This window comes from Rousettus aegyptiacus, unplaced genomic scaffold (assembly GCF_014176215.1).
Source record: "Rousettus aegyptiacus isolate mRouAeg1 unplaced genomic scaffold, mRouAeg1.p scaffold_m13_p_6, whole genome shotgun sequence".
Classification (NCBI taxonomy): Eukaryota; Metazoa; Chordata; class Mammalia; order Chiroptera; family Pteropodidae; genus Rousettus; species Rousettus aegyptiacus.
The window spans coordinates 1,532,180-1,556,645 of record NW_023416309.1 but is presented as its reverse complement, the minus strand read 5'-3'; the positions used below and the strand labels follow the sequence as shown (position 1 = coordinate 1,556,645).

At 36.8% G+C, this 24,466-nt stretch overlaps 1 protein-coding gene across 15 annotated transcripts in view; it reads left to right on the top strand.

Moving 5' to 3' along the window:
* Positions 1-24,466, top strand: part of WDFY4 (WDFY family member 4) — a 271,485-nt gene that overhangs the window by 47,068 nt on the left and 199,951 nt on the right. For 14 of the 15 annotated variants that reach the window (XM_016142861.2, XM_036223477.1, XM_036223475.1 and 11 more), the window contains 2 exons: positions 2,759-3,339; positions 20,380-20,473. In XM_016142861.2, coding sequence (XP_015998347.2) covers positions 2,759-3,339; positions 20,380-20,473 — 675 coding nt within the window. Of the gene's footprint in view, positions 1-2,758; positions 3,340-3,960; positions 5,226-20,379; positions 20,474-24,466 lie in introns of those variants that run through there. The other variant, XM_036223482.1, reaches the window with a different exon arrangement.

The window sequence follows — 24,466 nt, the reverse complement described above, 5'->3', positions numbered from 1 at the left end:
TCATACTATTTGTCTTAAACAACCCCTAGTGGTTTTAGGAGCCATTGAAAACACTCACATAAATTTGGATTATTTAACATCCTAGAGCATAAGATTTCCTGATGTTTTCATGATTTATTTTTCATGGCATGAGTCACGTGACCAGGCATAAGGTCAGGTTCAGACAATGCTGTGCATGCTTTAACACACACCAGTGTTCAGCCTTGCCTGTGGATTGTTAGTTGGCAGGAAGAAAGCATAATCTCACACACTGCACAGTTAGAGTGTGTTTCCAACTCCGTGAAAGGAATAATATTGTCAGGAGTGAGTTTCTCACACAAGACAGGCAGACATAGCATATGTCTGTAGCCTCTCCTGACCTTGATGTTCCCAGGGTAGGTGATAGGAGCAGGAAACTACAGTGATGCTGCCACACAGAGGAAGATATAGCCTAGTGTAGAAAGCTCATTGTTGCCATGCTATAGCTTTTACATTCACTGAGCATCACTAGTCTGGAGAACCTGCTCTAATAATTTCAATGCTTCTCTTTAAAGACATGTCTACAAATGTTAATTTTTCCTGGTTTTGAGCCAGATTCAGAAGTAGTTAGGACATATTCTCACCCAGCAGGAGAAAGCAGGTGTCATTGTCTAGTCCTTAATATTTTGTTTTTGCCTCCATTTTTCTGGCAGTCTGGAAAGCCCATTTCCTAAAGTATATCCCACAACTCTGATTTTATCCCTTATTAGTAGGTGGTCCTGACATTGAGATTCTTTCAAAGAACAAAATGACAATTCAATTTCTCCATAGTTATGTCCCTGAGCTGTGGTGGGTAATCATTGATCTCACCACCATAAGTCATGGATTTTCTTTTTCTATTACCAGGAAAAATCAATTTACACATATTGGTGAGGATGAATTTTTCTCACTCACTCTGTATTATTATTTGTCCATTTTGAACATAATTGTGGACTTTGGCCTTTTGTGAATTCTCCTAGTTACTAAAATCTTTGTCTTGTTTTGTTTTTAATGTTTCAAAACGTCATCGATGGGGCAGTGAGAACATTTACACCAACTCCTTGGTCATTATTTCATCATCTTTGAGAGTCTTTGCCTGTGTGTGTTCACTCAGTCCTCCTGGCCCAATTTGTGTTCTCTTACTCAAACATGGGATTGACTGGCCACCAAGCAGCTCAGGTTTCAGTAGAGAATATAATATTAGATAACAAAATTTGGGCGTTAGGGGCACACATTATATTGTTTCAGATGAACACTAATGTTAGGTTAGAATTGCCAGCATTTTAGCAGTAGAACTGGAAAATTACCTTTCCTCCCAAAAAGTACATGACTTCATAGTTCATAGTTACCTGAAACTTGACTGAGTTTCTATTTGACTTTATATGGAAGTTTTAAAACTCTTTCCTCTTTTATCTATTTAATTTTTACATCTGACTTACCAGTTTTCTTTTTGTCCATTAACTTTCATGCATCATGGTATAGATTGTCATCCTAAACTATGTATTTAAGACACAACATCACCCCCTCCCTCCAAAACTGGGAATTTATTTTTTCTCTTTGAAACTTGTTTCAAGCATCCTGGAGCTGACTCTATGTTGTGCATGTGTAGGTAATTGTCTTCCCTGTGTCACTAGAGCATTAAGTATCTGAAAGGACAAAACAGTTCAAATCTCCCCCCAGAGCCAAAACCACATGGACTGGCCACTCTCTAGGAAACACGCATAAAGTGCCTGGGTCTTAGATGGAGTCCCATACAGATTTTTGTGAATAGTAAATAACTAAATATCAAAAGCTAGAGATTTTTGATATTTATATAAAATCATCCATACATTCTTTATTTTTAAGGGTAGAGCTTTAGCATAGAATGAGAACTTCTGAAATGCAGTACTTCCTTCCTTCTAAAACATTTATTGAGTACCTATTTTATACTATGCACTGGGCTCAATAAATGGCACATCTTAAGTGCATTATAAATGTTTGATTTTAGAAGGAATGAAAAGTTTGGCTGTTCAGTAAAAATCTCAGCAATACAGAGCAGGTAGATTCTACTGTGTGTGTGTTATCATAGCCTAAACTCCACACATGGTCTCCTATATGCTGTACCTATGGGTTTCCTTCTATTATAGGTTTCTCTTCTCTACCTTGATTCCCTCACATGTTCACACCAGATTTTAGGTAGATTAATTTTACTATCTTTGCTCATTACCCATGCTTGCACAGAGAGGGAGATAAATAATAACCTACTTTATATAGATTTCACTGTGAGTCTCATCTGCAATATGAGGAATGCTTCATTCCATTCGTTTAGTGAATATCTATTGAGTACATGCTATATTCCATAGCAATGAGTAAGCCTGATTGCATGGTGCTCAATCTGGTGGAGGGCTGAGACAAGCAGGGAATTAGAGGGGTTTCTGTGAGCACTCAACCTGGGATGAGTATGAGTTAGGGATCAGGAAAAGCTTTCTGGAGGGAGATGTATGTAAGTGAAGATACGGGACAATAAATCAAATCTATAAATTAGCATACTCTTTAAGAGCAGCCGTTTGAAAAAAGGCTCTGAGAGGAAACCTAAAATAAACATTAAGAGGAACGGTATTGAACTTTCAGTGTTTCAGAACTGTTCTTCAGGGAGCCAGCTGTTCCTGGGGTGTTGAGCAGGGAAGAGCACCTTCAGTGCTTTGGCAGGCATGTGCAGGAGCTCAGTGTTAAAGACCTGCCTCCTAGGCTTTACTCATTTTTTATCTCATTGGTGTTTCAGTCTCTACTCCGGATCCTGGAGAACCCCAAAGGCCGTGCTGCTTTTAGAATCTCCAGTGGGTTCAATGGGCTGCTGTCCCTGCTCTCTGACTTGGAGGGATCTCTCCAGGATCCCCCCCTGCAGATGTGGGGGATAGTGATCCCCAGCCAGACCCTGGACCTGATTCTGCACACCCTCTGTGCTGTGTCTGCGGCTCTGCACCTGGACCCTGTCAATGGTGACTTCTTCAAGAGGAATGGGCTCTTTGAGAAGCTGGCTGAGGACCTCTGCTTGTTAGGCTGTTTTGGGGCCCTGGAGGAAGAGGGAGCCCCTCTGAACTCCTGGGAAGACAAAAAGCCCAGGCCATTTGCTGATTTACTGAGTATGGCCTTTTCCTCTGCCGGTTCATTCCCACCCAAGATACAGAGCTGCCTCCAGATTCTCAGCTTTCTGGACGACATGGTCAGTGGCACCCTCCACCTGCGCAGGGACCTGAAAGAGTCCCCGAGGGCCAAACAAGAAGCAGTTGTGGATGCCCAGGATGAAGAAGCTAGCAGTGACCCCCAAGGCAACTTTGAGCAGTGGCCAGATCTGGATGAGAGGTAGAGTTCTGCTGCCTGCTTCTGCAATTGGGTCATCAGTGTATGTCTGTTTCTCATTTCCTGCCTAAACATCCTACACACGTGCAGTGGGTAGGGAGCCTAGCTATAAGCCAGATATGCAGAAATGTCAGATGACTTTATTTTCTTTAAATCATGTTAACTCTGACTTCAAATTCCTGTACTCTGGGAGTTGACAGAAAACTAGTCTGAGTTAATACAAGGGTGGGGGATGCTGTTGGGTCACTAAGAACCAGGGAAGCTTAGTGATCTTGGAATTTCCGTGTGGAACTCTGTGGATAGGCTCATTTTCTGCTTTGGCATTTTTCCTGCTCCTGGGAGCCTTGATGCCTGTGCCAGGCATCCTTGGTATGGGCAGGGAGCCTTTGCCTTATCTATCCTGCCCCATCCCCCACCCAAGGGCACTGCTAGGGGATGGTAAGCCCTTTGACTTATAGGACACAAATCATAGTATCCTTCCCAATCATGAGACTCTTTCTGTTCTTTTTTACCGCTTCCACTTTCCCTGGCAAGGACAGTGGCTCCTCTTACTTCTGTAGGCCAATTTCCTCAATGAGCTCAGTCTTTCCTAAACTATTTTTTATTTTCATTCCTGTAATACAGAATTCCACTAAAACAAGAGAGCTCAAAGAACCAACCTCCAACCTTCCATGCCCCTTAGAGCTGGTGGGGAAAAACGAAAGAACAAAACAACAATTGGTATCTTTTTTCATTCCTCTAAAGCAATAACAAAACACAAATTAACATTGTCTGCCACTTCTCTATATCATCTTGCCTTTCATACCACAGAGCACTCTTTTGAAAGATATTACACATTTTTATCCAAAAAGAGTCCCTGCTGGCCAGACTTCAATGTTAGGGGTTGGTGGTGAGGGGGATGGATGTCAAATTAACTACTGCGATAATCATACGATTGTTCTCGTTTGATTGGTTAATCTGGTCAATTAATTGGTTTTCTAATTTTGCAATCTTGGACAATTAGCTCATGATATAATTATTGCTGGATTTGATTTGCTTATTTTTTAAAAGAATTTTTGTTTATGAGAAAATCTGTCTTTTCACACTCCTTTTTTTTTGACTGTTTTTACTATAAAATTTATGCTAGCCTCATAGCATGAGTTGAGCAGTATTCCTTCTTTATTAACGATGTGCTAGAACTTGCCAGTAAAACCTCATGAGCCTGATGTTTTCTTGTGAGATTTATTCTTGTAAGGAGAAATTCCTGTTTATTCTTGAATCATTCTTAGTAAGATATTTTTCAACTTTATTTTCCCATTTTATTTAAGTTTTAATTTATTGGCAAAAGGCTGTTTACAATATCCTTTTAACTTTTTATTCCTAACATTGTAATTTGTGTTCTCCTTTGTCCCCTAGAGGTTTATCATGTGTCCTATGAACCAACTGTTAGCTTTTCCTGTCTCTCACACATAGTTTTCTTTTTTTAAATTTGTTCTTATTTCCTTCTACTTTCTCTGAGTTTATTCTGATGTTCTTTTTTCTTAACTTAATTGATTAGGAGACTAATTTTCAGTCTTTTTTTTAAACATAAATTTCTCTGTAATGACTACTTTAGCTGTATCACACAAATTTTTTTTTATATTGTACTTTCAATATAATTTAGCAGTACTTCCTGATTTTCTTTATGACTTGCAGTTTTACTCTTAAACCTTGTTTGAATTGCAATTTTCCAGAGTTATAGAGTATTTTTGGTCACTTTTGTTATTGACTTCTAATTTTATCATTATCAGAGAAGGTGGACGGTATAGTGCTAATTTTTTTTTTAATTACTTGAGCTCGATTTGGTGACTAAATGTGGTAAATTTTCATAAATATTCCATGTGTGTTTAAAAAAATTCATATTTTCCAGTTGTTATATTTATTGTTATATTTATGTCCTTTAGATCAAATTTGTCAATTGTCATGTTCAAATTTTACGATTCTTAATTTGGTTGGCATATCAGTTACTAAGGTATGTTAAATATCTTCCTTTTTAATAGTAGATTTGTCAATTTCTGTTAATTTTTGCCTTACATATACCTGAGGCTATTAGAATCACACATATTTATAATTTTTACATCATCTAGTGGAATAAAAATTTTTATTATTATGCGATGACCTTTATGTCCAATAGCACATTTTGCCATAACAATTATGTCTAATAATAATAGGGCTACACTAGTTTTTTCTGGGTCAGCACATGCCTGGAATTTTTTTATTCATTTGTTTTAAACTGTCTGTGTCCTTAGGTTTTAGGTGTTTCTCTTGTAAACAGTAGAGAACTATTTTTGTATTGTTTTATTTGTTTTCTAAACTACTGTTTTTTGTTATTTTCCTGGAGCATGTGCTTTGTTTACATTTTCTATAATTATTAACATATTTGGAATGATATATACTTTGCTATTTTCCATTTTCTATGTGTCTCACTTTCCCTTTTAACCTTTTTTTATCCTTTCTTTTTTTGAATTGAGTTTTTAAAATTTTTTTATCTATTAGTTTGGAACTTACACTCTCTGATTAGTCTTTTAGTGGTTACCCAGAAATAATTTAACAGGCATCCTCATAATGTTTAACTATTGTGCACTACTACCGTTTATATTTATCTTCCTTCTAATTAATATGTAATGACCTTAGGCATTTAATATCATTACTGTTTCCTAATGTATATATTACTGTTCCCCAATATTTTAATTCTATCGGATTTTAGTTAATCTATTCAATAAGGAATTTCTTATTGTTCTTTTAAACAATGTTTATTTAGATTTACCTACATATTTTTCAATATCTATGCTCACCATTCTTGCATTTATATCTTTCCATCTGGGATTATTTTCCTATCTGCCAGAAATACATGTGTTAGATCTTTAGTGAGGATCTGTTTGTGATAAACTCTCTTGGTTTTTGTCTGACAGTGTCTACTTTCTTCCTAATTACTGAAGGATAGTTTTTCAGGGTATACATTTTGGTTAATAGTTATTTTCTCACAGGATGGAATGGAAGCCAAAAGCTTCCATTGTTGCCAGTAGGAAATTAACTGTATTTTCATTGTTCTTCTTTTGAAGGTAATCTGTTATTTTTCTCGGGCTGTTTTATTTTTTATTATTATTGTTCTATAGTTTTATTATAATGTGCTTAATTTGGATTATTTTAAAAATTTATTCTGCTTGAAATTCATTGGGATTCCTGAACCTAATAGTTAGTGTCTTTCCTCAATTATGAATATTCTCCTTAATTTACTACCTCTTCCCTATATTTTTCTATTATGTTTTTCTGTACTTTACTTTTTTATTCTGTCTTTTATTTTATTATATCTTCTATTTCTTTTTCACATTTTCCACATCTTTTCTCTGTGCTATGTTCTGTACAATTTCTTTTGATCTCTCTGCCAACTCATTTAATCTCCTGTTAGCTGGGTGTTTAATCCAGCCATTTAGGTTTTGAATTTTAATTTTAATGATCATATTTTACATCTCTAGATATACTGTTTCAATCTTTTTCAAATAAATTTGATGATTTTATAGCTCTTTTCCTTGCCTGTGTTTCTTTCTTCTTTATTTCTTCACACATACAAATCATAATTCTTTTTTTCTGTGTCTTTTGAGAGTCTGATTCTCCATTCTGTTGTTTCTGTGGCTGTTACTGATGGTTCCTTGTTCATTTTTTTATTTTTTTATTTTGTGGTTTATGATTTTCAACTGTGAGTCTTGCTCCACGACTTTCCTTTTCCTAGGCTACATGCAGCCCGCCCTCACTCTGGACAGCCTGCTTTTCTACAAACATGAGAATGAACTCAGTGAAGCTGTAGCTACCCTTTGTGAGTCAAGCCTTTCTCTTCTTGCTTTGTATTGGGGAGAATTCTCTTTTTGAGGTTTCCTAATCTTTATTCCAAGGATGTTTCCTGAGGAGGCCTATGCCTTTGCCACTGGGACATATGCAGGTTAACTTGAGATCTCAGTGTTGAATTTTATTCAACCTGTTCTACCAGCTCCTCTAGGAAGTATTTTTGAGCACCAGAGACATTTAGAAAGTGGTACTGGGTGATAAATATCAAGTCATTTCTTGAAAGTCTCTAGGGGCTGAACACTAAGTACGTATTTTCATTTAATTTCCTCCCAAATCTACAATATTATCAATAAAGAAGTTGAGGCTGAGAAAGAATAAATAACATGGCCAATAGGTCATACATTTAGTAAGTGATAGAGACAAGCTATGAACCCAGATTTACCTCCAAAGCCTCTGTGTGTGTATGTGTGTATTATTCTTGCTTTCTCTAGATACTCTCACAATAATGGTAATTTGCCAAATGCTCTAACACAGTAGCCTGCAGTTTAAAGTTTGGGTTCTAACATATATATGGCATCAGCACCAGCTCGCTCTTTCTTTCTTTGCTTTTGATTTCTTTGCGTTTCGTTAGTTACTGTCTTGGGGAGGAGGGCGGGAGCTATTGCGGAGGGGTTGGGAGTGACTGGCGGTAGGGATTGTATTAGGGATCTCTCGATACAACCCTTCTGCCTTCCTTCCTTCCTTCCTTCCTTCCTTCCTTCCTTCCTTCCTTCTTTCTTTCTTTCTTCAATTCTTTTTTTTTTAATTGGGGTGACATTGCTTAATAAAATTATACAGATTTCTAGCGTACAATTCTATAATATATCATCTGTACATTGCATTATGTGTTCATCATCCTAAGTCAAATCTCCTTTCATCACCATATATTTGACCCCCTTTACCATTTTCTACCTCCTTTCCCCCTTTCCCTCTGGTAACCTCTATACTGTTGTCTGTGTCTATGAGTTTCTGTCTGTTTGTCTTGTTCCTTTGTTGCTTTCAATTTTATATCCCGCATATAAATGAAATCATATGGGTCTTGACTTTTTCCATCTGACTTATTAGCATGATATTCTTAAGATCCATCCATGTTGTCTCAAATGGAAATACTTCATTTTTTCTTATGGCTGAGTAATATTCCATTGCATATATGTACCACATCTTTATATCTAGTTGCCTATTGAAGGACACTTTAGTTGTTTCCCTGTCTTGGTCACTGTGCATAATGCTGCAGTGAACAGAGGGGTATGTATATCTTTACAAATAAATGTCTTCAATATTTTTGGGTAGATACCAAGAAGAGAGATTGTAGGGTCATAAGGCAATTCTATTATTATTTTTTTGAGAAACCTCATACTATTGTCCATAGTTGCTGTATCAATTTACATTCCCACCAGCAGTATACGAGGGATTCTGATTCTTTACAGATAACTCTTGGGTCAAACATCATTCTGCTTTCACAGTGAGAAATTTTTAAATGTATAAGAGTCAGATTTCATAAATAAAGCATTTTTTTTTCTTGTTAAAGGATATACATCACCCTCGACCTTCCCTAATCATTAGAGAAGTGAAACCTGGCCTATTCTGAGAGAGTCGGGTATAAAAGGAAGGGCGGTGAGCTGGAAATGGGGGAACTTTTGCTCAGCCCTGCCCACCACTGACATGCAGATTAGTTAACTTCACACTGGCCTCTGAGGAGCAGAGTTGGGGCATGGTTTCTTCCTATTAGTTCGTGTGCTGACAGGACTGCTTACTGAAGTGGAGAGCAGAAACCTGGAGACAGCGGTGGACAGAGAAATGATGAGGTCTCCCAGGCCTGGAGACTTCTGAGTTTGAATGACATTCAGCAACCTAGTTATGCTCTCTGAAGCTCACATTCCTTATTTATACAATGGAGAACCAATATCTATCTATGGTTTAGAGACTTAATGACTCGAGTATTATAAAACATCTGGAATAGGACCTAGTATTCACTGGGAAACACCACGGGTTCAAAAGCAAGCAATATTGGACTTTCTGGATGCATATATAATATGCTGTCAATTGGAAAGACCTAGTGAAGGTACTTGGTAAACTGTATGGCTAAAGTAATTGAACCTTTTGCTTTTTTCACAGTAGCTTGGGTAACAAACAATGCCATATGCCCACATCTCCAGGGCTAGGTAGTGTTCCCCAAGCTTTTTGGCACCAGGGAGTCCAAAGATGCCTGCTAACCATGCTGGGCTTTGAGGTGCCTCTAAAGGCCAAGATGCAAACTGAGGCAGGCTAGTGCTTACTGCTGGGCTTGGTACTCTTGCTACTCAGCAAGAGGTCCAGGGCATGCTGAGACCAGGTGCTGCTTATTTGGGTTTTGTGAACATTTGAGAGATTTTAGGAAAGTCTGCATCATGAGCCCAGACTGGCCATTCATATGGAAAAGGCACTGGAAATAGCTTGAGTGGGCTTGGACGTTGGGCGGGGTGAGGTGTCAGGCAATCACCAGGGTGGGGTGACCAGTGTTAGCCAGGTTGATGGAGACTCAGACATGGTGGCTGCCTGCATCTGTGCATCTAGAGGGGGTAGCACTCAATAAAGAGACAATGGATTCTGCTAGCACTTCTGTCTAGGAGAAAGATGCCCCTTCAGTCCTTTTCCTGGAGCCAGACAATTCAATTCATCTCTGTATATCCCTGATGGCTCTCAAGCTGCTGCTCCAGCACTGGAGCTCAGAGCGAGTAAGTCCATCAGTGAGTAAATCCATGGGCAGTACCCTTTAGGAGGAACATCTGTGACTTTAGCCATCTTTCATCTTATTTAGCCACAATCTCTGCTGGTTTCCACAGCCAAAATTTGTGGGGACTTCTCATCCCAGAACAAGACTCTTGCTTCTCCCAGGAGACCTCTGCAGCCAAGATATCCATCCTGATTCTCATCTGCCACATGTAGATGTGAGACCAGTCTGTTCTGTGTCTCCATCCCTCCTACCAGTCCTGAGGTGGCCTCTTGTGTATGTCCTCAGTTGCAGGACTTCTGTTCAGCTAGACTTTATGTGACTCTCAATGATGGGTGTTTTGTAGTTTAGTTGTACTTTTCATGTGTCTGTGAGAGGAGAAAAGCATATTGTTTTCCTACTTCACTGTCTTGACCAGAAGCTATATCACAATTTCTTTTTCCTTTCATCTGTTGATGGACTTCTGGCTTGTTTGTACCTTTTAGCTATTGTAAATAGTGCTGCAGTTAACACGTATTTATTTGAATATCTTTCAGTTCTTTTGGGTAAATACCTAATAGTGAAATTGATGGGTCAGATGATAATTCTAAGTTTAACTTTTTGAGGAACCATTAAACTGTTTTCCGCAGCAGCTGAACCAATTATACATTCTCCCCTGCAATGAATAAGGGTTCCAATTTTTCCAGATGCTTACCAACATTTGTTATTTTTCATTAAAAAATTATAGAAATTGTAGTGGGTGTTAAGTGGGTGTTTGACCCAAGAGTTATCTGTAAGGAATCATTGTAATTTTGATTTGCTAATGGCTACTGATGTTGAGTATCTTTATATGGTTGCTGGCCATTTGTTTATGTTCTTTGGAGAAATATTTATTCGAGTTCTTTGCCCATTTTTAAATTGGATTGTTTGTTTTTTTGTTTAGTTTAGAAATTCTCAATATACTACGGATACTAGACCGGCATGATTTGTGAATAGTTTCTCCCATTCCATAGATTTTTCTTTCAAGTTCTTAATAATGTTCTTTGATGCACAAAATTTTTAGATTGATGAAGTCCATTAAATTGATGAAGTCTATTTTTTCTTTTGTTGTTCATGCTTTTGGTGTCATATGTAAGAACCCACTTGTCAATTCCAAGGTCACGAAGATTTAACTCCATGTTTTCACCTAAAAGTCTTATGGTTTTAGTTTCTATTTTAAGTCATTTATCCATTTTATGGTGTGAGGCCAGGGTTCAACGTCATTCTTTTATGTGTAAGTGTCCACTTCTCTTAGCACCATGTATTGAAGATGTCATTCTTTCACCATCGGGTGGTCTTAGCGCTCTTGTTAAAGATTAATTGGCTGTAGATGTATGGGCTTATTTCTGGACTCTTGATTTTATTCCATTGATCTATATGTCTCTCCTCATGCCAGTACAACACTGTTTGATTTCTGTAGCTTTGTAGTAAGTTCTGAACCTGGAAAGTATGAGTTGTCCAACTTTATTCTCTTTAAATACTGTTTTGGCTATTTAGAGTTACTTGAAATTCCATAAGAATTTGAGGGTCTGCTTTTACTATTATGTTAGCTGTGGGATCTGCATAAATGTTCTTTGTTATATTGAGTACGTTCTTGCCTATTCTTAATTTTCTGAGTTCTTTATATATATATATATATAAATATATATATATATATATATATGCTAAAAAGGTATTGGGTATTGTCAAATGCTTTTTCTGCATCAATTGTGATGATCCCTTTCTCTCCTATTAATATGATGCATGTCATTGATTTTCTTATGTTGAACCACTCTTGCATTCCTGAAAAAAATCCACTTGCTATCGAATTTGGTTTGCTAGTATTTTGTTGAAGAGTTTTGCATATATGTCCATAAGGGATATTGGTCTGTAGGTTACTTTGTGTGGCTTTGGAATCAGAATAATAATACAGACTTCCTTGCTGTTTCCTGCACATACTAGGCATACTCTCACTTTGGGGCCTTTTGAACCAGTTGTTTCATCTCCTCTGAATATCTGTATCTTCTCTTTCAAGTCTACACAAATGTCACCTTCTCAAAGAGGACAACACTGCCACCGAAAGTGAAATTACAAATTGCTTCCTGCCTTCACCCTAGTACTCTTGATTCTTTTCTCTGATCTAATTTTTCTTTGTAATAGCAATTATCTTTCTTTATGCTATATAATTTACTTACTCATTATTACATGTCAAGGTATTATACTATATATAATAATATGTAGTATACTATTTATAATGCTATATATTATATAACAACAATAATAACTTTATTATGTATAATTTACCTGTTTACCTTTAGTATATACACCTCTCCACTCATGTCCTGGGTATGGGTTTTAGTTTGTTTACTTTATAGATGTGTCCAAAGTGCCTGAATAGTGCCTGGAAAATACTTAGGTCAATAGATATTTGTTCAGTTGCATTGAATACATTAAGACCAAAGGCTAGAACCACTCCTGGTACCTTAGCCATTCTATAAGGATGCTAAGAACAATCTCACCATAGGTTATGAGAGCAGCACTATGGGCAGAATATTGGAAAATCAGGGTTTGTAATTTTGGATCAGCCTTATGATTTTTATTGGTTTGTTTTTATTTTTATTTTTTCAACTTACATACACTAAAAGTCCCTTTTATTTGGTAGAGTTCTATGGGTTTTAATTTATATGTAGAGTCAAGCGACTACCACTATAAGTAGGATACAGAACAATCCTATCACTTCAAATTGTTCCTAATTTGCCCCTTTTTAGTGAAACCCTTTCTCCACCCCAACCCCTGACAACCACTGTTGTATTCTTATAGTTTTGTCTTTTCCAGAATACCATATAATGCAAATATACAGTGTTTAATCTTTTAAGGTTAGTTTTGTTCACTTAGCACAGGACTTTGATATCCATTCATTTGTTATATTAGTTCACACATTTTTATTACTCAGTAAAACTCCATCATATATTTGGCAAATATTTTTTCCCAGTCTGTAGCTTGTCTTTTCATCTATAAAGTATTTTTCATAGATCAAAATTATTTAATTTTGATGAATGCTTTTTTTTTCTTTTATTGGCTTTCTTGTGCCATATCTAAGAACTCTTCATCTAATCCAAGGTCATAAAAATTTTCTTTGACATTTTCTTTTAAAAGTTTTATAGGTCTATGATCCATTTTGAGTTACTGTCTATAAAAGATATGAAGTTTAAGTCAGGATTAATATTTTTACATTCAGATTTTCAATTTTTCCTATGTCATTTGTTGAAAATATTGCCCTTTTTCTATTGAATTGTCTTTATACCTTTGTAAAAAATCAATTGACCGTATTTAAGTAGGTCTTTTATGGACTCTGTTCTGTTCCATTGATCTGTGTATCTAGCCCTTCACTAATACTGTCTTCATGACTGCAGCTTTATAATAAGTCATAGAATCAGCTAATATGAGTCATCCAAATTTATTCTTCCTTTTAAAAATTGTCGTGGTTATTTTATTTCCTTTGCCTTTTGCTGTTCCATTAGATATAAATTTAATAACTGGCATATATATATCTACAAAAAATCCTGTGATTTTTATTGAAATTGCATTAAATCTATAGGTAAATTTAGGGAGAATTGAAACTTGAGCTATATTGACTCTTCCAATCCACAAACATAGTTTTTCCATTTATATAGGTTTGTGATTTTTTTTTAATCAAGGTCTGTAGTATTCAGTGTATGGAGCCAATACATTTTACTTAGGTTTGTACCTGGAACATTATTTTAAATGATATTTTTAATTTTTTCCAATTATTTACTTCTAGTATATAGGAATATGATTAATTTTTTATGTAATTGTGCATCCGGAGGCCTTGCTAACTTTACTTAGATAATCATTTAGTCTGTGAGTTTCTCCTTTTCCAATCTGTTGTTCCAGCATGATATTGAGTGGGAATGGTGAGAGTGGACGTCCTTTCCTTAGTCTTAATCTTGGAGAGAAAGTCTTCAGTCTTTTACCATCAAATATTATATTAGCTAATTTTTTGTAGGTACCAATTATCAGGTTATGGATGATTCTTTCTATTTCTAGTTTACTGAAAGGGTTTTTCTACATATGCTTTTTCTACATATGGTCAGATGTTTCTTTTCCTTTTTAGTTTATTAAATTGATGCATTACAATGACAGATATCTTTTTGATTGGTGAACCAGCCTTACATTTGTGGAATAAATCCAATTGGCCATAGTGCCTCCTTTATTTTTTATATAGTTATATTTGATTTCCTACTAATTTGCTGAGAACTTTTGCATCTCGTTCGTAAGAGATGTTGACAAGTAGTTTTCTTTTCTTCTACTGGCTTTGTCTGCTTTGGTGTCAAGGTAATTCTGGCATCATAGAATGCATTGAAAATTGTTCTCTTGTAACTTTTGAAAGAAACTGCATAGAATTGGTGTTATTTATCTTTTAGATGTAAAGCAGAATTCACCAGTGGAAACATCTAGGCCTGGAATTTTCTTTGTAGGAAGATTTTTAACTACATATTCAGTTTTTGTAATAGTTATAAACCATTCTGTTTATTTTTTCTTGCTTGATTTTGGTAATTTGTAGCTTTGAAGAAATTGGTCCATTTCATCTAAGTTGTTGAATTTATGTGTATAATTTGTAGTATCTTCTTATTCCTTTTATGGCTGTGGGGTGTGTAGTGATATTCTGTTTCATTCCTGATATTGATAATTTGTTATTTTTCCTTTTTTTCTGTTAGTTTAGCTAGTGGTTTTTTATTTTAAAAATGTTTTCAAAGAACTATATTTTTACGTAATTTATTTTCTCTATTGTTTTTCATAATAATTTCTTTTTTTGCTATATTTATTTTTACATTTCTTCTGCTTGCTTTGGGTTTATTTTTCTCTTTTTAAGAATAATATCTAAAAGTGGAAACTTGGATTTTTAATTGGAGATCTTTCATCTTTTGTAATGTAAGCATTTCAACCCATAAATTTTCCCCTAAGCACTGCTTTAACAGCATCTCACAATTTTTTTCTATGACATATGTAATTTTTATTTAAGTTAAAAATATTTAAATGTTTTTCTTGAAACTTTTTTTTGACCCATAGACTATTTAGAAATGTTGTTTACAATATAAAAGTACTTAATACCACTGCATTATACACTTAAAAGTGGCTAAAATATTTTTTTGTTATGTATATTTTACCATGATAAAAAAAAAATATGTTGTTTGCCAGAGCCAGCCAGCTAAAGTCAAACAGCACCTGAGATGGGGAGTGAGGATTAAGAAAAAGACAGAAAGAGAGATTTGGGAGGGCTCCCAGTCAATACTGCAGCAGCCCCGAGTTTGTTTAACACAGCATATTTATACCCTACAGAGTGCATAAGAAGCAAAATCCTCTAAGTATACAAACAATCGCTGCCATTTACTCAGGAAACTTTGTAGCTATCTTAACATACTCTTTCCCATGGTCAAAGAACATTCAGTTTCTCTCCCCCAAGCCAGGTGCACCTCCTCCAGAGCCAGCACACTGCAGGGCTTGCCAGCTCTGAAAAACTCCCAGCTTTACTGGCAGTTTAATCCTGCCTCAGAACGGCTCCCGACAGTTGTTTAATTCCCAAGTACTTGGGGATTTTTAGTTTTTTTTTTTCCTATTATTTGCTTTTAATGCAATTCCATTATAATTATAGAACACGCAATGTATGATTCTACTTTGAAATGTTTTAAGGTTTGTTTTATGACTCAGAATACAGCCTAATTTGACAAATGTTCCATGGAAATGAAAAGATTGTGTATTCTGCAGTTGGTGGGTAGAGTTTTCTATAAATGTCAATTATATCAGTTGGTTGATGGTGTTGTTTAGTTTTATCTTTGATCATTTTCTGTCTATTTTTTCTATTGATTACTGAGAGAAGTGTTGAAATCTCTGATTATAATTATAGATTTACTCATTTTCTCTTTCACTTCTATCAATTTTTCTTTATGAATTCTGATGCTTTGTGTAAAATGCTTACACATTTTGATATTGTGCCTCCTTTAATCATTATTCAGTATAACCTGTTTATTCTTGGCACTAGTCCTTGCTCCAAAGTCTGTTTTCTCTAAGATTAATAGAGTCACACCAGCTTTCTTTGGATTAATGTTAGCATGGTATAATTTTTTCTAATCTTTTACTTTTAACCTATCTATATCATTATAAAGTGGGTTACTTACAGATGGCCTAGAGTTTGATCTTTTGTTTTTTCCATTTTGACAATATGTGTCTATTAATTGGTATGTGTAGAAGGACCATTTTTAAATGTAATTTTCAGTGTGTTTAGATTTAGTTCTATTATCTTATTAATTGTTTTCTCTTTGCTCCCTCTTTTTTGTTTTGCTATTTTTCTTTCCTACATATTTGTGCATTATTTAAATATATTTTAGTATTCCATTTGAATTTATCTATTGAATTTTTGACTTTGTCTCTGTTTAGCTTTTCAGTACTTGCTCTAAGGATTACTATATACATACTTGACTTTCAATAGCCTACTTAGAATTAATGTTTTGCTTCCTCAAATAGAGTATAGAAACCTTACATCTATGCATGTACCTTTGTCTTCTCCTATTTTTGTTGTAGTTGTCATCTAATACAATTTGCTTTCAACCATTATACATATTTTAAGAACTTAAGAGATAAAAAGTCTGTTATATTTATCCAAATATTTATCATTTCTGTTGTTCTCTCTTCATTCCTGAAATACCAAATTTCCTTCTTTATTATTTTCTTCTCATCTGAAGTATTTCTTTTAATATTATTTTTTAAATTAAATTTTATGAAAGAAATTCCTTTCATTTTCCTTTATCTGAGAACGTAGTTGTTTTGCCTTCATTCCTAAAGGATATTTTTGCTGGATATGGAATTCTGTGCATTTCTTTTGAACACTTTAAAAATATTGTTCTCCTGCCTTCTGATTTCTCAGCAGAAAATCCACAGTCATTCAAATTGTTCTTTCCCTGTGTATAATATATTGTTTCTCTGGCTGCTTTCAAGACTTTTTTCATTGTTGTTAGAATTCAACAGTTGATTATGATGTACTTGAATTTTTTTCTTGTTTTCATTTGGGTTTTGCTAAGTTTCTTGAATATTTAAGGTTATGTATTTCATTGAATTTGAAGAAATAATGGCTAAGCACTAACTGAATTAAATTTTTTTTCTGGTTTTGATTACCATTCTTTATTCCTGTTTTTGATACATGTGTTTTCTTCTTAAAGAAGCCTCTCCAACATTTCCTATAATATTGGCTTGGTGGTGATAAATTCCTTTAGCTTATTTTTGTCTGGGAAGCTCTTTATCTGTCCTTCTACTCTAAATGAGAGCTTTGCTGGATAAATTATTCTTGGTTGTAGATCCTGGGTCTTCATCCTGTTGAATATTTTTGGCCAAGCCCTTCTGTCCTGCATAGTTTATTTTGAGAAATCAGCTGCCAGCCTTATGGGTATTCTCTTACAAGTAATTATTTGTTTTTTTTTTCTTGCTGCTTTTAATATTCTTTCTTTGTATTTAACCTTTGGCATTTTAATTATGATGTGTCTGGGTGTGGGCCTCTGTAGATCCCTGATTTTTGGAATTCTCTGAGCTTCCTGGGGTTTTTTGTCCATTTTCTTCGCCAGGTTAGGAAAGTTTTCCATCATTATTTCTTCAAACAGCTGTTCAACATCTTGATTTTCTTCAGTCACACAGATCATATGGATATTTGGACCCTTAATAGTGTCCCATATGCTCCTTAAATTATTTTTTATAGTCTTAGCATCTTATCTCTTGCCATTCTGATTTCATGTCCTTGCCTTTCCTGTCCTCTAGATAGGGCATTTGATCTTTTCTTTATTCACTTTGTTTATTCTTTTGTTTATTATACTTCTCATCTCAGATAATGTGTTCTTCATTTCAGACTGATTCCCTTTCATAATTTCCATTTCCATTTTTATGTTTTTTTTTTATCTCACTGAATTTATCTACACTTTCCAAAAGTTCATCGAGCATCTTCATAACCAGTGTTTTGAACTCTGCATCTATTAGATTACTTGACTCCATTATACCTGTTCTCTCATACAGGTTCTGCTTCTTTGTCTTCCCAGTCTGGCTGTCTTTCCATGTCTGTTTCTATGTACTAAGCCAAGATCCTAAATCTTCCAGTCTTATTAGTATGGATTTGTGAAGTAGATGTCCAGTGACACAGCCCTGAGAGGGGTTCAGCTGCAGGCCAAACTTAGCCCAAGCCTCTACCCCTCCTCGGCCACCTGTTACGATTCAGCAAGCAATCCCCAGTGGCTGTACTTATAGTTGCCTCAAAAGGCCACGCCAGAAACCGAGGCCAGCTACCTCCAGTGTGAGTCTAGGTGCTGCTCAGCAAAGAGCACCTGACTCGCCGAGGATATGCCTAGATGTGGCTTGGTGTGGCCTGGAGTTGAGGGAAGTGGGGTTTCAGGGAATCCTCTGTTAACCAGTTTGATGATGTCACGGCTATGGTGGCATTGTGTCCTGTGGACTGGGATGGGGAAGGGCTCAAGGGCTCAACAGGAAATAGTGGTTACTGCCAGCACTTCTGTACCCAGCGAGTCTTGCCTAAGCCCTCACTCTGACAATGTCTCCCTGTAAGTCCCTGGTTCCCCCTGCATGCAGCCGAATTGGCCCTGGTGCTCAGAGTGAGCATATTGAATTAAGAAATTTTTACACTGTACTCTTTCTCCTTTTTGGGGGGGGGGTACTCAAACACAAGGAATATTAGAGCTTTTGATACTGCAACATGCGACATTGAGTCTTTTTATTTTTTGTTCAGATTGGGCAATTTCTACTGATCTATCTTCAAATTCATGAACGTTCCCTCTCTTATTCATCTATTGTTTTCATTCAGTGAAATTTTTAAATTTCAGTTATTGTATTTTTTAGTTTTTGAATTTCCATTTGATTCTTTTTATGGATTCATTTCTTTACTGACATTCTAGTTTTTCATTCATTTCAAATGTATTCACCCTTACTACTTAGAGTTTGGTTAATAATAGCTGCTTTAAAGTTTTTGTCTGATAATTCAACATCTGTGTCTTCTCAGATTTGGCATCTGTCAATTGTTTTTTTTCTGGGTGAGATATTGAGATTTCTCTGGTTCATTCTGGGCCGAGCAGCTTCAGATTGTATCCTGGACATCTTGAATGTTATAAATTCTGGCTCTTGTTAACATCTTCTGGAGAATGTCGATTACTTTGTTTTAGAAGGAAATAGGCTCAGTTAGAGTTCAGGCCACATGTTCTCACCCACATTCTGTATTAGTTTAGTTTTCAAGGACTTCACAAGGTTTTTTGATCTGTCCCCATATAGAAGCCCATCTTGGGTGGTGGTCTACTGCCAAGTTCAGATCTTAAAGCCTTTGGAATGTGGTTTAGGATCAAATCCACATGTGTGCAGCTCAGAATTGAACCCAGAGTTTTATACACAACTTAATTATCTCACTTTCTTAAGCTTCTTTCTCTTCATCATCTCCCCAACACTTCTGGCTCTCAGGGACCCCTTCCTTCTCTTCTGTCTAGAAAGTCATGGCTTTTGTTTCTCTGCTCTGCCACACATTTCCCACAATTGAGCCTGTTTCTGGGACCAAGCAGGCAGAGGAAAAAGAGAGAAAAAAGCAATGGGACTTTGCCTACACTTTTGGGACCACAGTTCATCTGGTAAGAGAGAAAGATTCTCCTTCCTGTGAGTTTCAGATGCATGCCTGGCCTCAGCTTCTGTTATGAGGTTGCCTAGAGGCCAGGGTGAGTGAGAATGGAGTTGCTCAATGAAGAAAATACAAGGCAGTTCTCCTCCATGCTCTATGACTTGTAGGAATTTCTTTTCCTGCTTTTTAGACCAAAAACAGAAGCTTTCTCTTGTAGCTATGTTTGTCTTGTTTACACCTGGTACATAGCTCTGGATTTCAGGCTCTCTTTGAGCCTATACCAGGGGATGCAAAGAGGGGAGCCCTAGGGAACTCATTGCCAGGTATATATATAATACTTTGAGTGTGATTTCTTTCTCTGCTGTCATTTGCTTTTCAGAGTCCTCAGGGAGCTACTCGTGTATTCTATCTGGATTTTTAGTTGCATTTATTGGATAAGAAAGAGTAGAGTGTTCTTACACTCTTCTAGAATGGATCTAGAAGCTTGTGTGTGTGTGTGTGTGTGTGTGTGTGTGTGTTTAACAAAAAATGAGAGCTTTGTCATCACATATCTAGAAAGAAGGGGCAAGGACCAGGGAATTGAATGTCATTGAACACCAACTATGTGCTAGGCACTATGCCTTAGTACACAAAAACATTATTTTTTATCTCTGTGAGGAAAGTATAGTATTGTTAGCTCTATTGTACAGGTGAGGAAAGTTAGATACTAAGTGGTGGATTGAAGTGGTATATTGTGGCCTGTCTTAGAAAGATCCACAAAGTTCTATGAAAAACAGAAGAGATTAGGAGGCTCAAGATTGATGTTCCACTTCCATTCTCTTTACAGAGCAGATGAAAGCGATGCTGTGATCATGCACCCCGGAGTCCTGTGCATCATGGTGAGGCTGCTGCCTCGGTTGTACCATGAAGATCACCCCCAGGTACCTGTTGAAGAACATATATATTTTCCTTTTTCACATGACTAATCTTTGAAGCCAGAGACTTGGTTTCCCTTTGTGCCTTTGTCCTCAGTGCTTGGCATTAACAGAAGCTCTTTCGTGAAGTGCTTCCTACAGGGGAATGTCAATGTGTTTGGGACCCTTGATTGAGTTCTGTCCACCTTTCGAAGCTATTCAAAATAGATTACTTCTGTTGATGAAGTGAACTTCTATAAACAACAGCAAAACAAAAACAATCAAAATGATTTATAAACCTCATGGGGCAAATGCTAGTGCTAAGGCCAGCACTGGGAAGTGGCAAAGCTAAAAGTTCTTCACTGCCCACATAGTCATCCATCCTATGGGTTCTGGTTGAAATCCTGACTTGGTGCTCTGTGCAAGTCATGCAGGGCTAAACAAGATGAGTGCTGCCCATGGGGCCTGCATCTGCAGTAGGGACTGGAAGGTGGGTACATGCCGTCAGACTGAATAAGTAAGCTCACAACGAATGTCCAATTACAGATTGTGACAAGTGATATTAAGGGGGAAAAACAGGGTGCTGAGAGAGAATAAAAAGAATAGAGGTGGAAGAAGGACTTAATTAAATGTAATTCAAATGAAGGGGTGGAGGGCAGGCAAGCCATCTTTTAGATGGTGACATTTAAGCAGAACCCTGAAAAGATGAGTGGAAGTTAACCAGGTGGGAAAGATTCTGCTGCTGGTGGCTAGAGCTAAGGAAAGCCAAGGGACAGAGAAGAAAATATTCAAGGTGGGGTAGACATAGGAAGGCTGGAGCCCTGCCGCAGTGTGGGATTTTATCCTCAAGGTAACAAGCCACCTCTCTCAAGTAAGTAGAAGATGACACTATCAAATTTTTGCACTAAAAATGTCTCTATGGGTGTTGCATGGAGAATGACCTGGGAATGAGGCCGTATGGAAGAGGTAAGGGTACAGCAATTAGGAAACCCTGTCTACAGTCCAAGTTACATGTGGTTGTAACTTGATTAGGGTGTTTGCTGGAAAGTGTGAAGAGAAACGAGTCAAGAGACCCATTCAGACATAGAATCACAGGACCCTGAAATTAGTGGGGTGCAGGGAGTGGGAAGAGGGTGACTTAGGTTCCTATCCTGGCAGAACTAAGGCTCCATTGCAGGGAGGAAAACTTGTATGGGTGACAGCACTGAGTAACAGAATGAGGCAAATCCTGAGAAAGTACTCTCAGCTTGGAGGATAAGTACTTTAGAAGTTCTGAGAAACTAGAGTTGTTGAGGAAGACCTGGAAAATACACATTTTAGATTTATCAAGAGCAGATGAAAGGAAATGAATTGAATTGAGCATCTACTCTATGGCCATAACACCCTGAATGTGCCCGATCTTGTCTGAATTGAGCAGCTACTATGTAGCAGACATGGTGCTGGGCCCTTTCAATGTTTATTCTCATAGCAATTTTGGGAGGAGTATTATTGTCTCCATTTTAACTAGTGGGAACATGGAGGCTCGGATAATATAAATGGTTTTTAAGAGACATGGGTCCAGCTCTGCTTTGTCTGGGAGTTAAAAAGGAAGTGATATGTTTTAGGAAGAAATAACAACTAGTGAGATTATTAGTCACAGCCTAAAAATGACAATGACCTAGTAAAACTATTGCAACCCCTCTGAAATCAGCAAAAGTGCAGTGGAGGAGAAAAAGCTTTGATGTGTAGGGAAGGGAACTGTTCTCTTTCTTTGTAATTTAAAAAATTTTCAATTAGTTGACATTCAATATTATGTGAGTTTCAGGTGCACAACATCATGGTTAGACATTTATATACCTTATTAAGTGATCACCCTGATAATTCTAGTACCTACCTGATACCATACAGTTATTACAATATTACTGATTATATTCCCTGTACTTTACATTCCTATGACTATGTTTATAACTGAAAATTTGTACTTCTTAATCCCTTCCCCCAAGAGAAATGTTTTCATTAAGGAAATCCTATAGTATTTGGTACAGAAGTGAAAAAAAGACTAACTGATCCCATGTCTACATGTTCCGTAGTAAGTGAAATCTTTTTTCTTGTTCCTGTCTTCTGCTGGAAAGTGATGTTTTAAACCAATGAACAGGGGTACATCTAATAGTAAATTGAATGTTCTTTATATTTTTCAACATTTAAAGAAAAGCACTAGAATGGGATGAAATGAGTTAGATTACTACTTTGGTTATCCATTGCTATGTAACAAACTATTGCCAAGTTAACAATGACCAGTCATTCTTTCTCATGTTTCTGTGAGTCAGGAGTTTAGACAGGCACAGCAGGGACAACCTGTCTCTGCTCCACATGGTGTTGGCTGGGCTGAAGCATTCAAGTTGGCTTCTTTACTCATAAAATTGGCATCTTACAAGTCTGCTCAAATGGCATGAGGCTCCTAGGCTGGCTCAGCGGGGTCAGATGTCTGGGGCCTTGATTTGAACTGTTGGTAGGATTCTGAGTTCTCTTCCATGTAGACTTCTCCATTTGGCCTCTACTTGTGTCCCTCCAGTCCACACAGGAGCTCAGGGCTTCCAAAGGCACAAAAGCAAACGCTTCTGGGCCTTCTGAAAGCTTAGGTCTGAAACAAGCCAACATCAGTTCTGTGGCATTCTATTGATCAAAGCGAGTCACAGGTTTAGCTTAGACTTACTCAATAGTAGGGGATACATGCCTCGCCTACTAGTGTGTGGGTAGCATGTGTGTATAAGAGAGGGAGAATTGTTGGGGGACAATTTTAAAGACCAACTACCATACTCGCCTTAAGTATCTAATTAATAGATACAAATATTTGACCCCTAAACCAAATGTTATCTAAAGTCTAGAACCTTACTTTCTTTACATTGATATTCAAGATAGGGCCTATCTAGAGCATATCAGAAACTAATGCACATTCTTTCAGGAACATTATTTCATCAATATTTATAACAGCTCATGAAAATATATGAGAATCTCCCCCATTTTGCAAGTGCTTGAGGCTCAGGAAAGTTGTATAACTTCCTAAGGTCTTGGGGTTAGTGAGGAGAGATGTGAAACACTTCCAGGCCCAAGGTCAAAATGTATTTGATGAATGAGTCTCTCATCTTTGCAGCTCTTGAGGGATACAGAGTGGTGTAGTCTGGGCATACATTTTTCCATTGTGAGGGTGTCTGGCTTCCTTGGCTGTATTTTGTACCATACAATGGACTTGCATTAAGAACAACTAGGCCAGTGGTTTGGGTGGCCTTAGAAATCAAGCAGTTACTTATAGATGCATTGTGCAAACTCCATGATGACAGAGACTGATGAAATGAGGCAGAGCAGACAGTGGCCTGTCCTTCCCTCTCCTAGTGCAAGGTAACTCTGTGGATGAGTCTGAGTTTCAGATAAACTTCACGAGCTATAACATTACTGTATGGAGAAGAATTTCTACTCATCCTATGATGGTAATTAGATAAATTAAGTATATAGATGAGAATCCCATTTGGTAGAATACTTTTTCTTTATTCAGGTCACAATAAGTAACAAAAAATCGAATTCTCCCTCACTGTCCCTCAAGTATGCAAATGAAATGTGGTGAAACAATTTCTCAGATATTTTCTATAGATGCCAAATCAGCAGCTAAAGTTGGATCATTATAGTAATTAATTTCTGAAAGGGGTGGTGGTGGTGGAAAACCTCATAACAACAAATAGAACAGTAAATCAAATGAGAAATAAGACCATACAATAAAATGCTGAAACGAAACACTGTAGGACTGCATATTTTAGTGCAGAAAAAGGAACAGAAAATTTCAATAGATGGCAATGTTACTAAAAAAATGGGGTGTGAGTTCCCACTCATCTCCCTTTAGATCTGCCTGGTAGTACCCCAGCGTTTCCTATACTCTTATCCACTTTACATTCTTCAGATATTCTTCCTACCTTATGGGTAAGAAATTGATGGCTTTCCAAGATGTAGATATCATTTTAGAAGCAACAACTTAAATAACTACACATATGA